General features: G+C 36.2%; 1 protein-coding gene and 1 pseudogene across 1 annotated transcript; one reads left to right on the top strand and one right to left on the bottom strand.

The window, feature by feature from the left end:
* Positions 1–348: 348 nt before the first annotated feature.
* On the bottom strand, positions 349–1,293 carry LOC124959219 (olfactory receptor 5D13-like). Its single transcript, XM_047517804.1, has one exon. It carries the CDS (start codon positions 1,291–1,293, stop codon positions 349–351), a length of 945 nt encoding a protein of 314 aa, XP_047373760.1.
* Positions 1,294–3,829: 2,536 nt separating this feature from the next.
* LOC124959218 (complement component 1 Q subcomponent-binding protein, mitochondrial-like) overlaps positions 3,830–17,878 on the top strand; it is a 20,382-nt pseudogene continuing 6,333 nt past the window's right edge.

Genomic DNA, 17,878 nt, shown 5'->3' with positions numbered 1-17,878 from the left:
TTATTATCTCTTATAAGAACAATCTTGCTGGATTTAGGTTCCCCAATCCTCTGTGATCTCATTTTGATCCTTACCTGAATTATAACTGCAAAGATGCTATTTCCAAATATGGTCACATCAGTGGTTCTGAGTGGATATTTTAGAGGACACTATTCAACTTGTAACACATTAATTCACAGAGCTATTTTGCTTAACATTGAAATGAACAAAAACCAAATGGTCAAATAATTGTCTTAAAACATAGATTTGAAACTCTAAGTAGTGAAGTGAATAAATCATTCAAATCAGTGTGAGAACCACTGAAAAACTTCAGGATGGTAAATCAAATTCCTTTGGAAATATAAATCTTCAACAGAATAGTTTGGAGTGATTCATCAGCTTCCTAAAGCTCTCCTTCACATCTTTATTCCTGAGGCTGTAGATCAAAGGATTTAGCATGGAGACGACCACTGTGTAAAAGACAGAACCTACTTCGACAATGAGACATGAGTTTTTGGAGTTGGGTACACAATAAAGGAACAAGACAGTCCCATGAAAAATGGTTATGGTGGTCAGATGGGAGGTGCAGGTTGAGAAGGTTTTTTGGCATCCACCAGTGGAGGACATTTTCACGACAGTGACAAAGATGGATATATAAGTACTGAGGATGATGAAGAGGCTGCTCACCTCATCAAATACGGTGATGATGAAACAAAGCATTTGACTGACAGAGGGGTCTGAGCAGGAGACAGAGACAATGGCAGAGTGCTCACAGACAAAATTACTGATGACATTAGACCCATAGAAGGATAATGCCAAGACAAAATAGGTGAGTGTCAGGGAGTAGACTATACCCCATGTGTAGGTTCCAGCCACTAGTGATGCACACAGCTTCTGGGACATGATGACTGTGTAGAGGAGAGGGTGACAAACTGCCACAAACCAGTCATAGGACATCACTGCCAACATGAAGATTTCCGCCACTACAAATATGCAAGCCAAGAAGAATTGTGTGATGCATCCTGTAAAGGAGATGGTTCTGTCTTCCATAACCAGGTTCTCCAGAAGTTTGGGGGTCACCATAGTGGAATACCAGAAATCAATAAAGGACAAGTGGCTAAGAAAAAAGTACATAGGGGTGTGAAGTTTGGGATTGATTCTGATGATCAGGATCATGCTCAGATTTCTGACAGCTGTGACTGTATAGATGATCAGGAACACCAGGAACAGGGGCACCTGAAGGTCTGGGAACTCTGAGAAGCCCAGGAGGATGAAGGTGACTTCAAAAGTCTGATTTGCCTCAGTCAACAGCATGACTGTTGTGGAAGAAAAATCTGAAATAAGAATAAAAGTATAAAGATCTAGTAGTCATAGAATATTTACCACATAAAAGGCAATGTTCAAAAACATTAAAAATATTTATCTAGCTCTCCAAATGAAACAATGAATTATAAACAAGTAGCTCCACATACATATGAGTAAAATGGGGCATATACAAAATGTGGCACTTGTTCACATTTAGACAGCTTAATACCTATGAGCTGAGTTCTGGAGCAGATCCTCAGTGGCAGAAGTTAAGTGAAGCCATTTCCTTTAGAAGAGAGAGAAAATTTATGCAGTGTTATAGAAAACATGTTCCAGAGTTCCCCATTAATTTTAACAGAATGAATGTAGCAATGACTGTGCATTTAATGCTAAAATGTATAAAGGAAGTATTGGAGAGGAAAAGCAGAGAGGGGCCAATCAGACCAGGATGCCCCGTCTGAGGTCCTAAGTCTTTAGGAGTTGCCCCAGCAATCTATGAGTCATAAAACAGGCAGACATTAAAGAAAACCAGCTCTCTGTTGATCCCTCCCTGTGTCACGACACTTGCCTCAGTGCTCTAGAATAAGATAGAACCTGGTAAAAACAGGAGGACATATTTTTGGTACATTGCTTCATCATTTTTTCTTTTCCTCCTCACTGGTTTTCTCATAGGCCCTGATGCTTCTAATGTGCTCATCCAGATCCATTTTCATCTTTTTAAACTTTTCATTAACTTTCATTCTCACAACTTTACTAGTCCCATTATGTTACTAAATATTTGCAGAATCTCAGAATTTGAAATAAAAATAAAATGCATTTTCCCCAAGTCATCTGTGTTCTTCAGAACAGGCTGGAAAATATGGTAATAGTAACCAAAGGCTAGGTAACTACCCTCAAACTCTCTGGCAACGGGAACATTTTCACTCTATGTATTGAAGAAGGGTTTGATTGAAGATACATCAGTGATCATCTTAAGAGTTTTGAGTGATGCAATCATTGTTATGTTTGTATATGTTATTTTCAGAAAGCAAAAATGTATTCTGTTTGCAGGGAGTTCATAATCACAAAATTCCCTATTCATTTCATCATCATATAAAAAACAAATTGAGCCAATAATAAGTGCAACTCTGAAATGTTCAAGTGAACACAAGATAATTAGTATGAATCCCATAAGCAGAAGACTCTAGTTTTAGTTTTGTACTACCAGCTCAAGGTAAAAAGAACTTGCATCTCCTTTATAGCTAACAGCTATGTTTTACACTCAAAATGTTCTTCCTTCATGAGGAAAAAGAAATCATCAGGAGAGTTCAAACAGCTCACCACAGAACACCACCACTAGAGAAGTCCAGACTTCAGAGATGGAGATTTAAATCAATTTTAGGCTTTGGTATTTGCTGTGTTATCTCTTGTAACTCACTCAGATTTTCCTTCTTTATGGATAAAGCAAGACTAATAATGGAAAGATAATAACTATTTTGAATGTAAGCATTAAATTAGGAAATGATGTTAATATGTTTATTTAATTCTAACATTTATGCAACCCAGGAAATGGAGGTTCCCTCAGCCTTTCCAATTTTAATTTTTAGTTCAGTGATGAACTGGTGCTGTTTTTCAAACTTCATATTATTATAAAATACTGAAGAAACAGAGCAAACATCAACGAAGGCAGCAATGAACACGTGGGTGCAGTTTAGTACTTCAAAGGCAAGTTCAACTGTTCAACTCTCATTCCTAGGTCTCCCTCACCTCCTAATTCACAGTCATCCTGCAAGAACATTTTCTGACTTTCCCTTTGTTTTCTCATGACAATCTGACTCCTTTTGGTTCTCCACTTCTCATCTCAGGTTTTTGCCTGGGGAAGATTTACCAAACTGCAACGTTCCCTGGTGGATTATGGGAATAGAGGTTCAGTCTCTTCCCTGTAGGGCTTCCACCTACCTGTGAGAGAATCCTTTCCTCATCCCTCCATTCCTGTGGTTCTTAACAAGCGATGGCTTCAAACACTTCAATTCCTCTCTATCACTTAGTTTATTCAATTTAAATTTATCATTTTAATTTGACTTAAGACTATACCTAGCTATTCCCCAGTGTTCAACCTTCTTTAATCATGCCAATATTCTCAGTTTATTCCTTGGTTTATTTAATTTTCTTTCACTTTTACCTAAATATACTATTTCCTTGGTCAACTGATGCAGCATTTGTAATACATAAGGTCTTAGATGAAAATCAGTATCACAAAGAGATGTTCCCTTTTTACTCCACTAATAGCTTCTTAGTGTACCTACAGTTGTTACTATCAGGGCATTGCAATGTCATGAGATGTCTGTTCCCTATTAGCTTATACTCTTATGTCTACGAGATTTTGAAATGTTGAGAGTATTCCAGATTTTATAAAATTTTTTTCAAAACTTTGAAGTGTGACTACTAGGCACATGGTGGATATCCTGAGAGCACAAAACAAAAACAAAACAGGATTGATACTCAAAAGAAAGAAGGAGAGATTAGAACTTAAATATCTGATCCCTGAGAAGATGAACTAGGTAGGATGGTCTTTGGAATAAGAGAGTTCCCTGCTTTAAAAGGTACAGAACTTCAATGACTCCTAAATACTATAAAATAGCAAATGACACATGGTCTATCTGAAACCAACTCACCTGAAGATCTTGTTCTTATTTTTTGATAGACTGCAGGGAATTCAGAGCTCAAATATTATTTAAATATTAAGAATTTATGATATACATCAGGCATCCATAATGAACTTTAGTTAAATTTTCTAGGAATATGTTTCAGAAAATTTCAGGGATAAAAGGGATAGAAAGGAGGAGGAGAAAGAGAGATGGGAAAAAAGAGAAATTTAGAAGCTTATTCTGACTTCTAAGCAGAAAATAAAGTGAAGGACTTACTTATACCTCTATGACCTGAGGGATTTAGACCATAGAGAATTTTTACTAAATTATTTTGAACACAGAAATTAGATTAAATGTTTTAGGTGGCATTGAGCAAGAATGTAATTTCTTCTTAATCACTTGAGATAATGACTCATCAAGCCTACTCCATTAATTTATTTTAGAACTTTTGACTATGGAAAATGTACAAACTGACTTGGAAAAAATGATAATTATAATAAAATATAAAAGAAAAAGTAAATAAATGGTAATGTAATAATTAAGAATTAACTGCTCTTAGCAATTGCTATATTATTGTTCTCATTTTCTACATGTCATGTGTGTCCTAGGATGTATAAATGACAGAATATAATCTCTGACTTTTTCTTTTAAGATAAAATAACCATCCATGTCCTTGGAAACACTGATTCACATCATTCCAATGAATTTACATTTTCTTTCAAATATAACCACACTATGCTTCCAAGTTTATACAATACAATAAGTTAGATATATTCATGGTCACACTTTCTTAAAAATTACTCAAAATAGTAAGTAGTTGGTAAACATAACAGAAGTCTGAAGTAAACAGGGATTATTAATCATGGGACATAAAGACTTTTTATTATGAATGACTCAGCATTGTTCCAGAGTTCCAGAGTTCTCCCTTACGGGAACAACAGTCTTTTCCCTACCCCTGGCACCTCTGCACCCTGCATTCACTGTGAAGTCAACGTCTGCAAAAGAGAAAATGATGAAAGCCTTCCATGTCATTTGTATATTAGTATTTTTATGCATCATGACAAACAGCTCACAGCTCAGCGGCTTTAACTAATGCATTTTTTTTTATTTCACACTCTTTGTGGGGTAGAAGTCATGTCACAGCTAAGCTGGATATTGGTATATGAGGTCTCACCAAGCTGTCATTAAGTTCCCAGCTACAGCTAGAGTTTGAATCAGAGGTGAGACCAGGGAAAGATCTTCTTCCAAGCTCTTTGAGTTATTGATGGAGTTTGTGTTCTTGAAGATGCTGAACCTCTATGGTTTGAATATGGTGTATGTCACCCAGAGCCCGTTAAAATTAAAAGCAGATCCCATGGGTGGTGCCACTGGGATGTGGTGTGACCTTCAAGAAGTGGGGCCTGGAGGGAGGTCCTAAAGTCATTGAGGGCATGAAGAATTTCTCATGACTCCTTAATAGTTCCAAGAAGGTTATTATAAAAACCTGAGTTTGTTCCCATCTACTTCTTTCTGTTCCTGTTGGAGATGTGATCACTTGCTTCTGCTTATGGACCCCCCACCATGGTTCTCCATTCACTACACTCACCAGAAGCCAAGAAAATGGGGTCACTAATCTTAGCCTTTGAACAACCAACAATGTAAGCTAAATTAAAATTTTTCTCTATAAAAAGTGAGCTGCCTCGGGGCATTTGTTGTAGTAATGCACAACTGACTATTTCAGGGGCTAATGCCACCTTTTCTTGCTAGTCATGCATCAGCAGCCACTTTTAGATCCAAGAAAACTCTTTTAGCTTCTCACTCCATCTCCCTCTCCACAGGCCCTCACAACATGAAAGGATTGTCTCAATGCCTTAAATGGTTTCATGTATGAACACTTCATTAGAATGTCAGGTCCTTGAATTTGTTCTATCCTGTGTCTAAGACTCTAATGTAATAACTTCCCATTTCAATCAAGTTTAATTTCTCTGATGCTATCAATGTAATAAGTTGGGTCATGTTCAGGTGGTTCAGATGTCTTCAAATTATTTTATGAAAGAGAGCTGGGGAGTTAACATAACCCTATGCAAAATGTTTAATAAATGCTTTTTATCTATCTCATGGGAATGTGAGCTGTTTTTAATTTCCTATTAAAATTAAGAAAACATTCATTTTGTCAATTCAGATGACTACATGCTGTATATCTTAAGCCTTATTAATCATCTTAGGACCTACTACTTGGTTGGGTTTGCCATAACCTACAGTCATCTTCAAGATTCATCTGGTTTCCTTCTGTTAGAAGAACTTACCTTATTTTTTACTATAATTTCACTGAAGACATAGTTTTATACTTTAATGTTCTGAAAAATCTCTGTACCATCTATATTTTAGAAGGTTATTTCTTAGATATAGGAATGAAATTCTACCTATTTTCTTCACCAATTGAAAAATGTCAAACCTTGCCTTCTAGTCTGTCACTAGAGGGTCAGCCACAGTCTTCCACATCAGGTAGGATGTGGAAGATAACAGTTCATCGATGCTATCTCAAGTGACAATTTCTTTTTCCAGGCTGCATAGTATGATATTGCATATATAAACCACATGTTCTCATTTCTCAATGGACATTTTGGTAGTTTCTTTATCTTGGCTATTATAAAAAAATGCTGAAATGACCACAGGAGGGTTAATATCTCTTACACATACTAATTACAATTCCTTTAAATATATGCCCAGAAATAGAACTGCTGGATCATATGGTAATTCTATTTTTGCTTTTCTGAGGATGCTCAGAATTATTCTTCAACATTGCTGTAATAATTTGTATGCCCACTACCCGCATGCCAGTGTTCCCTTAAATGCTGCATGCTCTCAGTTTAAGTGGAATCAAAAAAAGTCAAACTCATAGACTCAGCTAGTAGATGTGGTTACCAGAAGCTAGGAAAGTTGAGAAATGGGGAAAGTGGAGGTGTTGGTCAAAAAGTATGAGGTTTCAGATAGACATGAAATATGCAATTCTATGCACAGCATGGTTGCAATGATTAATAAAATGCATTGCACAAATGGAATGCTCCTTGATAAAATCCTAAGAGGATATCCCAAAAAATGCATTGCACAATTATAAATTGTCAAAAGAATAGTATTGAAAAATCTCTTCACTAAAAAATAAAGGTAGGTAATTGATGTGATGATAACATTAATCAGTTTGATTCAATCATTTCACAGTGTAAGCATACACCTGAACATCATATTGTACACCTTAAGGATATACAGTTATTATTTGCCATTTTGTACAAAGGCAAATTGCAAAAATCACATTTTAAGATAAGTTGGAAGCAAACAGAAATAGATAATTAAGTTTCTAAATAAGTTTGAGACTTTCACTGATGAGCTGGCTGTGGCGGGCGAGACCCAGGCCCAGGGTTACCTATGCCACATGCATCTCAGATGGCGACTGGCAGAGAGCCAAAGGGCGTGCTGAATGCGCCTTGAGAAAAACAGGAAGCATTTACTATTGGTTGTATGATAATTAGTTTAGCCGCCTAGCACATGGACAGATATATCTTACATGTATGCTTGAGCCCTTGATCACTTGAACTTTAATAGGATTGGATGGACATATCTGGTTACAAATGCATATGCATGAGACTGTTTATATATTGAGGGTGTTATCTGAATAAAGCGGAAGCTGCTTCGTGAACTTCTGAACAGTACCTGTCATTCGTCCCGCTGGTCGGAGGCAAGCAGCACTGGCCGTGGCTAGCATTTTGCTCCATCCCATGTATTTTGTGATTCTTTTAGTAGATGGGAATTTTGGTTTGGTGCTTTCAAAGGGTTATGACTAGGATAACAACAAAACCCAGCAATGCTTTGTGAATATATACAAAACTATATCTAAAAAATAAAAACTTAAGAACCCAAAATGTAGCTTGTCTTTCTTTCTTTTCTTTCCTTTCTTGATTTGTTTCCTTTCTTTATTTCTTTTCTTCATCCCTTAAGATATGAACTTAGGTTTTTAATTTGAAACCTGTCTTCTTTTTTAAGGTAGGCACTTACCATTTTAAAACTTCCCTCTTAAAGCTGCTTTTGCATAGTTATATAAGTTTTGGTATGTTGTATTCCCATTTCTGTTGACTCAATGTATTTTTTTAAATTTGCCTTTCACTTTGTCCTTTGATCCATTGGTTGTTTAGCAATGTGCAATTTAATTACCACATATTTGTTTTGATGTAACACTTCTTCTCCTGTTACTGATATAGTTTCATACACTTTTGGATAGAAAAGATAATTAATATATTTCAGTATTTATGATTTTTTTACTTGTTTTGTGGATTAACTCATGATTTTTACTAGAAAATATTTCCTACATGTTTCAGAATAATGCAACCATTTTCTTACACCACACACACAAAATAAATTCAAAATGTTTGAAAGATTTAAATGCAAAATGTGAAATGTATAGGAGAAAACAGGAAATAAACTCCTTGATGTTGGAGACAGTAATGATGTTTTGGATTTTTTATCAAAAACACAGGCAACAAAAGTATAATTAAACAATGGGGAATATATTAAACCAAAAGATTTCTGACATAAAAGGAAATAATCAACAAAATGGAAAGAAAATCTGTGGAAAGGGAGAAAATATTTGTAAGCTATACATCTTTTAAGAGTAATAACCATACTACCCAGTGAAAGTTTACCACTTGAAGCAAATAAACAAGACAATTTTAAAAAAGCAGGCAAAACCTTAAATAGTCACTTTTCCAAAGAAGACTTGCAATTAGCCAACAGGCATATGAAAACATGCTTAACATAACTAATAACCAGGGAAAGGCAGATCAAAACCACAATGTGGTATCACCTCAGGCTTGTCAGTCTGGCTATCACAAAGAATCAAAGTTAAAGAGGTGGAAGGCAGGGAACCCTCATATACTCTTGATGGGAAAGTGACATGAGGCATTTATTGTGGAAAACAATGTAGTGCTTTCTGAATAAATCAGAAACAGACCTACTTGTATTTAGAAATGCCATGATACACACTTTCCAATTTTCTCCCTAATGATTATTCACCCTTTTAAAAGGAGATCCTGCCATTTGTAACAATATGGAAATACCTGGAGGACATGAATCTTGCTGAGCCAATTAAGCTAGACATAACATGGTCTCACTTCCATGTAGAATCTAAAACAAATTTTAAAAGTCAAACTTGTAATGGGGAGTAGAACCATAGCTATGAAAACCTGGGGTTTAGGGGATAAAGAGTAGAAAATGATCAACAGAAACAAGCCTTCAGTTATAAGGTGACTAGGAACTGCATGTAAAACATGGGGACCATAGTTAATAAGAATGTAGCTTATTTTATTTTTTATTTGTTTTTTTCATTCACTTTTCTTGACAGTGATAAATATATTTTTTTAGATTTTTCATACATGTATATAGGGTAATAATGTCTGACTGATTCTACCATCCTTTCCAACTCCACTGGCCCCCACCCCTTTCCTCCTTCCCCTCTGTACAATCCAAAGTTCCTTCAAGAATGCAACTTATTTTAAATATTTGTTAGCAGAGCAATATCAGGGATCTCATATCCAAAAATTGGTAATGATATGAGAGAATGTTAATTATCTTGATTGTGGTAATCATTACACAATGTGTACTTTTTCTTTTCACATTTTTATTGGTGCATTATAGTTCTACATAATGATGGGATTTGTTATTACATACTCATATGTGCACATAATAAACAGTACGGCAGTATAATTTAGCCAATATCACTCCCCAGCACTTCCTCCCCACCCTACCTCACACACCATGGACCCTTTCCTCTGCTCAATTCCCTTTGCTTCTCATGAGATCCCTGCCTCCCCAACTTTCTTTTCCTTTTTCCTCTCTATCTTCTACATATGAAATAAAACATATGACTCTTGACCTTCTGAGTTTGACTTACTTCACTTAACACAATCATCTCTAGTTCCATCCACTTTCCTGCAAATGACATAACTTTATTTATCTCTAGAGCTCCTCCATTGTGTATATATATCACATTTACTTTATTCAGTCATCCATTGATGGATGCCTAGAATGGTTCCATAGTTTGGCTATTGTGAATTGTGATGCTAAAAACCTGGGTATGCATATATCCTGCATGTAACATCCTTTGATTGTATCCACCCATACTGCAAGCCCCTTTCCTCTTCAGTAAAAAGTCCCCTTGTATTTCCATGTTATGTTTTTGTTATTGTTGCTATATTTTAGATTCCACATATGAAATTAAAAAAATACAATACTTGTTTTTTTGAGTCTGACTTATTTCACTTAACATGACCTCCTGTTCCATGCATTTTCCTTCAAATGACATGGTTTTGTTATTCTTTGCGGTGAAATAGTTCTCCGTCCTGTGTATAGGACATGTTTCTTTACTCATTTTTTAATTAATGGGGATTTAGGCATAATAACTTGGTTATTATGACTAGAAGAGATCTGCCTATATCAACTTTTCAGATTTGAGGAAGACACACACCTGTCAGGACTCAGTGCAAACCCCAGGAGAGCCATCCCTAAGACACATAAATAAATTATGGGATGACCGAATCATGAAAACTTTTGTTCCTCCATTTTGATGGCTTCCATAGTGCTCCATGGAAGATCTCCCTTCCCTTTTTAAGTCAAGCAGAGCTTCCAACACTTTTAGGATAAATCCCTATTCTAAATCCACTAGGTTTAACAATAAAGAGTAGTTATTTTCTTGTCCTGATAAAACATTGGCTAATACAAAGTCTATATTTACCAGAATTAACAGCAATGGACAAACCATTCTTTATGAACAAATTACACTTCTTATCTTTAATCTCAATATTACAATTACATGGGAGGACAATTATACCTCATCAGTCAAATTCTCCAAGGTGAATGTATGTGGTTAGTATGAAGAGGTCACAAAAAGCACAGTGCACATAAAGGATTACACACATTATGGAATACTTGTATGTTGTACCATATCTGAAATGTACATAATTATGACTATATGTTGGCATATGTATATACATATCTATATGGGCTTACTTAAGCTAAGTTATATGTAATTACATGCAGTATATATAATTAAATAAGTAATTTTAACTTTCTATAATCAGTTTCTCTAGGATAAAATGATAAGATGCATCAATATTTTTTTCTGCTTTTGCCCATTTATCCTTAATAGGTCTACAGCATAAGTCCTTCATGAAAGAAAAGTTGCATTTTCCAAGAATATCACTTTTTAAAGGAACTGGGTCAAGAAAATCTCATCAATATCTCCTCCTACTAATCTCCCTTCTCTTTTCCCTATATTATTGAACAAGTCATATTGAAGAATTTTATCCTGAAATATTCAATCTCACTTCTCATGAACAAATAGGAAGAAAGGAAATTGCTAGGTTCTTTGAGAAATTTTTCTATAACATCATATAGCATTTTACAACTGTCTTCAAAGTCATTTTGTCTTTTACCCTCATCTGAAATGTATGAGCATTCCAGTTGCTCACCATTACATGGAATTTCACTTGCATGCATTTTCAATTATTTGTTCTTTTCTAACTGGAGAGTCTGAATTTTAGTCATTCATTTTTTTCAAATATAGAATAATAAATATAAGAATATTATATTGAGTGCCAAAGAGATTTAATGACAACTAATTTTCTGAAAGTGTCCTTCACATCTCTGTTCCTAAGGCTGTAGATCAATGGGTTCAGCATGGGAATTACCACTGTATAAAACACAGAGGCTACTTTAACTGAGAGCCAAGAAGTCTTGGGACTAGGAGCGCAGTAGAGGAACAGGATGGTTCCATGAAAGATGGTGATGGTGGTCAGGTGGGAGGCGCAGGTGGAGAAGGTTCTCTGACGTCCATTTGCACAAGGGATCCTCATAACACTGATGAAAACAAACACAGAGGGAACAGTGATAATGATCAGGCTGCTCATCTCATTGAATACCACAATAATGAAACATAGCATCTGGCTGATATGGGGGTCTGCTCTCTCTCTCTCTCTCTCTCTCTCTCTCTCTCTCTCTCTCTCTCTCTTTCCAGAGACACATATTCGTGCACCACAGATAGATACATATTCAAGGGAGAATGCAGGCTATCTCAAGAGAAAACACTTCTTTGAAGTAAAGCAAGAAATACCCATTTAAGAGAGAACCAGTTCAGTCTTCAGAGAAAGAAACTTTTGAGGTGAAGCAAACAAATACACTCAAATGAGAATGCAGGTATCTCCAGAGGTAGAGACTGTCCTTCTCTTATCTTTTAAAGTACCTTGCCAACTTTGATTAAGCACTGAACATTATGTTCAAAACTCAGGTGTAAAGATAACTTGAGGTCTCAAAGCATCTAATCAGGACCAAAATGTTTCTGCTTCCAAGTTACTTAGAGCACAGGCAATCCAGTACTCTTTCACCCAACCTCCAGGCCCAAGGTTTTCTGGTCACTGAAATGAGTCACATCTCAGTAAGTGTTGTCTATCACATGATCATTTTTATACCTGTGTCATCAGTTCAGGGTCTCAACCTGGAAATTTTCCAACTTTGGTTACCATTAAAATTTAACCCTTTCCCTATATGTGTCTGTGTGACCATAAAACTTGTAGCTCATACGTTCAGTGAATGGTTTCCAGGAAAATGCAGGTGCAGGTATCTGGCTCATCTTTCTGGGATCATGTCTTATTATCAAAATTGGCCTACTGTACATTCTTCCTTGAATTATATAAATTCATTTTTCTACTGACTGGGCATGGTAACTATAATTGGGTACAAATCATACTACTTCATATACTTCATAAATATTTCAGGTATGTAAAAATACTAAGTCTCTTTTCCTTGAGACAGAGTCTAGCTAAGTTGCTTGGGCTCTCCCTAAATTGTTGAGGCTGGCCTCAAATTTGCATTCCTCCTGCCTCAGCCTCCTGAGACAGTGGGATCACATAATGCCCTACCATACCCTGCAATAGTTTTCTTTAGAAGGGTGGCAAATCCAGATTTGGTGGTGCACACCTGTAACCTGTGATTTGTGGAGCTGAGTGGGAGGAATATGAGTTTAAGGCCAACAAGATTAACCCTACCAAGACCCTGTTTCAAACTTAAAAAGTAAGAAGTGTGGCAAATTCTACAATATACACAGCTTGCGAACTACCAAAAACAATTGAAACGTGAGCTGAGGATTTGTTTTTTGGACCCAAGGGCACTCTCCCACTGAATCACCTTACTAATGTTATTTTTAGATGTACTCACTGGGTTGCTGAGACTGACATTTGGAAACAGTTGAGGCTTAGAAGACCTTGAATATTGCCTTTTGATCTACTATTTTTCTCACATGTCCATTAATTTTTTAGATACTTTTTCTGATGCTGTGACCAAAAGACCTGACAAGAACAATTTTAGAAGATAAAAAGTTTATTTGGGGCATTACAGTTTCAGAGGTCTCATTTCTTAAATAGCCAACTCCATTGTTCTGGGCCTAAAGTAAGTCAGAATATCCATGGCAGAAGTACAGCAATGGAAAGCAGCTCAAGACATGGTAACAGGAAGCAGAGAGAGAGAGAGAGAGAGAGAGAGAGAGAGAGAGAGAGAGAGAGAGAGAGAGAGAGGAGAGATCCCTTCACCATGGACAAAAATGTGGAATGCCCCCAAAGACCCACCTCCTCCAGCCATACCCAATCTGCCTAGGGTTATCACTCAGGTAACACCTATCAGGGGATTAATGCATTGATTGGATTAAGACTCCTGTAGACCAATAATTTCATCTTCAAAATTCCTTGCATTGTCTCTCACATGACCTCTTGGGGGACAACTCACTTCTAAACCACAGTCCATAGATAGCCAGTTATTCTAAAGATGATGAGAGATGGTTGAGCAAACCCATACTCAGTAGCAATGTGCTGTGAAGCAAGGCTTTCCTAAAGTACATAGCACAGAGCAGCCCCACATCAGATTGCCCACAGTTTCTAGAAAATTAATTAATAGAACTCTTAAAATATTGACTATGGAATGGTTTTAAAGAGTTGCTGAAGCAGTAGTTTCGAGTGCTCCTGAGAATCACAGACTTAAATGCTTTCTTTATGACATTCTTTGGCATCTTTAGAGCATAAGACATAATATTTTATTCAGTGAACAGCATGTGACAAATATATATGGTTCTGGGTAAAAATGAAGGAGCTAAGAGTGTTGACGCTGACTGCATCTCTGCTCTGCTGGTGTTCACTATCGTTGGTTAACTTTCTGTAAATGTTCATTCCAGAACCTGGGTTGAAGGAATGCTCACTCTTTCTGTTGTGCTTATCTGTAGGTGGAAGGCATCCACCCCAGGAGGAAAGAATCAAACCAGGAAGAAACATTTAAGGTCCCTTCTGTGCAATAGCTTACAACACATTCACCAACTTCACATTGTCTAGGGCAAGTCACATTGAATTATTCTTCCAACCTGCAGGATGAATACAGACAATAGAACAAATAATGATGGTGACTATATCATTATCCTCTACCCAAGCCTCACATCTGCCACAAAATGAATGTGAGGAAATTCATAGGGAAAATATAAAGAATTTAATGCACTCTTGAATATAATAGAGTAGAAATTCTCTGGAACTTCTAGGGAAGATGAGTATGGTCTTAAACAATTACAAAACCATTATTCAAAACAAGTTTTTTTTAAATTCTAAGTTAAATTTTTAATTTTAATTTAATTTTGAGTTAAATTTAACTTTCTCCTTTTCAAAGGATATTAATTATTGAAAAATAAAGCAAAATATGAAATGTTTTATGTTACAAACAGAAAAAGGAATAATATCCACAATACACATAAACCAATTGCAAATTCAAAATAATTCAAAGGGTTGCTAACATGGCATACAAAGATAATTTGGAAAAGAAATATATCCATGGAAATATTAAAATATGCCCAACCTCAGTAATTGCAAATATTAATCATGATCTACAATGAGCAAATTATTAACTTCCACAGGTCTGAAAATACTGAGAGCTGATGGAGTAGATTATGACTTTGGAATATTCAGACATTGCTATTATTATAAATTGATATAACCTTTTTGAAAAAGTAGAGCTACATAAATGTGCACAAACTTGTTATCTCATTCTCATGGAGATTCCTCAGAAAAACTTGGAATGGAAACACCATTCGACCCAGTTATCCCACTCCTTTGTTTATATCCAAAGGACTTAAAATTAACATACTACAGTGATGCAGCCACATCAATGTTTATAGCAGCTCAATTCACAATAACTAAACTAAGGAACCAGGTTAGATGCCCATCATCAGATAAATGGATAGAAAAAATGTGAGATATATTTTATCTCAAGGAAGCAGAGAGAACGAGAGAGAGAGAGAGATGAGACGAGAGAGAGAGGAGAGAGAGAGAGATAGAGGACAGAGAGACAGAGAGGAGAAGAGAGAGAGAGAGTTCCTTCACCATGGACAAAAATGTGGGATGTCCCCAAAGGCCTACCTCCTCCTGCCAATACCCAACCTGTCTAGGGTTATCACTTCAGTACATACATATATACACACAATGGAATATTACCGAGCTTTCGAGAAGAATAAAATTCTGGCATTTGCTGGTGAATAGATGGAGTTAGAGAAGATCATGCTGAGTGAAATAAGCCAATCCCAAAGAAACAAAGGCTGAATATTTTCTCTAATAAGTGAATGATGATATATAATCGGGGGTTCGGGGTAGAGGGGAGAGAAGAATGGAGTAACTTTAGATTTCATAGAGGGAAAAGAGAGGGGGGTATGAAAAATTGTATAATTTGCCCAAAGTAACGCAGAGAATCCCTGTTGGAGGGGGACATATGCTGCTTTCAGTTTGCACCACACATGACTATGGAAAGAGCATAGTTGCAAGGTCCCTGGGAGGACAGAGTCCCTGTGCAAAGCAGAAGTCCTTTGCATTGGGATGTCTCACCATCCCTCCATGTCTACTCCTTTCCTGACTACTGAACTTTGACATGAATTCAGTATTCAAACCACAGTCCATGTGCCCCTAGATACAGCAAATATTTTGAAGTTTCATAGAAATAAATAGTTACAGATAAACCATTCCAAAATTCTCAAAAAAAACTCTTCCTAGGTTGATCTAAAGACTTTCTGAATTTAAGGAATCTTGGTTTCATTTTACAACTAGCATTCCCACATGCCTTTTCTCCATTTCTTCAAATTCAATGACTTTCTTATTCATTTAAATTTTCTCTGTGAATTACTCTAATCAGGAAAAAAACCCAAAACCAACATCCAAAACCTATGGCAAAGGACAACTTTAAATGTTATCCATGCGTCCTGGAGTCTTCTTCATCAAGACAAATCAGTTCTTATTTTCTCTGGTATATACGAAAGTAATTTCATGGAAAGAAAATTTACATGTATTATAGTCCATGGAGGAATATTTTGAAATCAGATAAAGTAGACTGATGGACGTATTTGTTTAATACCAATTCAGTGTGCTAGGTGTAAACCATACAACTTTTGTCCCAAAATGAATAACTATTGAAGAGAAGATCCCATGACAGCAAAGCTAAAAGAGTATTTGCAAAGAACATGGTTGTCCATGATGAATGACATCCAGCAAATGCCTTGCAGAAAGCTATTTGCTTTTCAATTCATCTTATACTTAAAGATTTGTGTGGCATTTGTAAAAGTTGGTAGTTTTTATTTCTGCAAGAGAAATGTAGGTTCAACACTCCATCATATTCAAACAAGCATCAACTTCTTTAACAGACTCCTAAAGTACATGATAGGAAACCAATACTCAATAAGTGAAATGGAATGAAACCAAACTCCTTCTTCATAGCAACAAAACAGAGCATGGAAAGAGAGCGACTGTAGAAAACAAGTAAGAGCATGGAAAGAGAGAGACTGTAGAATGGGAAAAAAATTTAGCACCCAATATGCAAGGGGTTAATATTTAGAATATATAAGAACTAAAAATAACACACAAAAACACCAAATAATTCAATTAATAATGGGCAAAAGTACTAAATACACACGTCTCAAAAGAGAAAATACTAATGGTCAACAAATACATGAAAAAAATCAACATTTCTAACAAGCAGGACAGTAGAAATCAAAACCACATTGAGATTTCATCTCACTCAGGGCAGAATGACAATTATCAAGAATACAAACAATAATAAATGCTGGTGAGGATTTGGGATAAAAGTACACTTCTACATTGTTGGAATAACTATCAATTAGTGTAAACCATTTGGGAAATAGAAGATTTCTCAAAAAAAAATGAGCAAGGGGACCACCTTTTGACCCAACTATTCCACTCTTTGGTATATTTCCAAAGGATTTAAAATCAGCATACTACAGAGACACAATCACATCAATGTTTATAGTAGCACAATTCACAATAGCCAAGCTATAGAACCAACCTAGGTGCCCTTCACAGATGAACAGATAAGAAATTGGATACATATACAAAATGGAGTATTAGCCATAACGAAGACACTTTATGGTATTTTCAGTAAATGAATGGAATGGAGACTATGATGCTAAGTGAAATAAGCTAGACTCAGAAAGTCAAGGGTGAAATGATATGCAGAAGCTAGACCAAGATAGGGGAAAAAAGAAAATAGACAGGCGAATCCTATAAAATTAGAAGAGGGATCATTGGAGTAGAGGAGGAAGGATTTGTGAGGGAGGGAGGAGGGATGATAAAGGGGAGAAATGTTGAACTGTATCTGACAAAACTTTCCTGTGAAAGTCACCATAGTGAATCTCGCCATTTCGCATATCCATGAGGTACTAATTTAGAAAAAAAAACAAAACTGTAAATAAATAGTTTTGACTGATATCTAATGCCAAGAGGAGGCCTCGATGGGTCAAAAGTATTACAGATTTCATCATGCATCACAGTGAGGACCAAACCCTTTCAGGTCTCAGTGCGTTTCAGCTCCCTGTGTGGCCCGTGATTGGGTCTGGAATTTTTATACTGTTGGCTCCG

Source organism: Sciurus carolinensis, chromosome 11 (genome assembly GCF_902686445.1).
Source record: "Sciurus carolinensis chromosome 11, mSciCar1.2, whole genome shotgun sequence".
Taxonomy (NCBI): domain Eukaryota; kingdom Metazoa; phylum Chordata; class Mammalia; order Rodentia; family Sciuridae; genus Sciurus; species Sciurus carolinensis.
The sequence above is the reverse complement of the archived record's forward strand: the minus strand, read 5'-3'. Positions and strand labels throughout refer to the sequence as shown.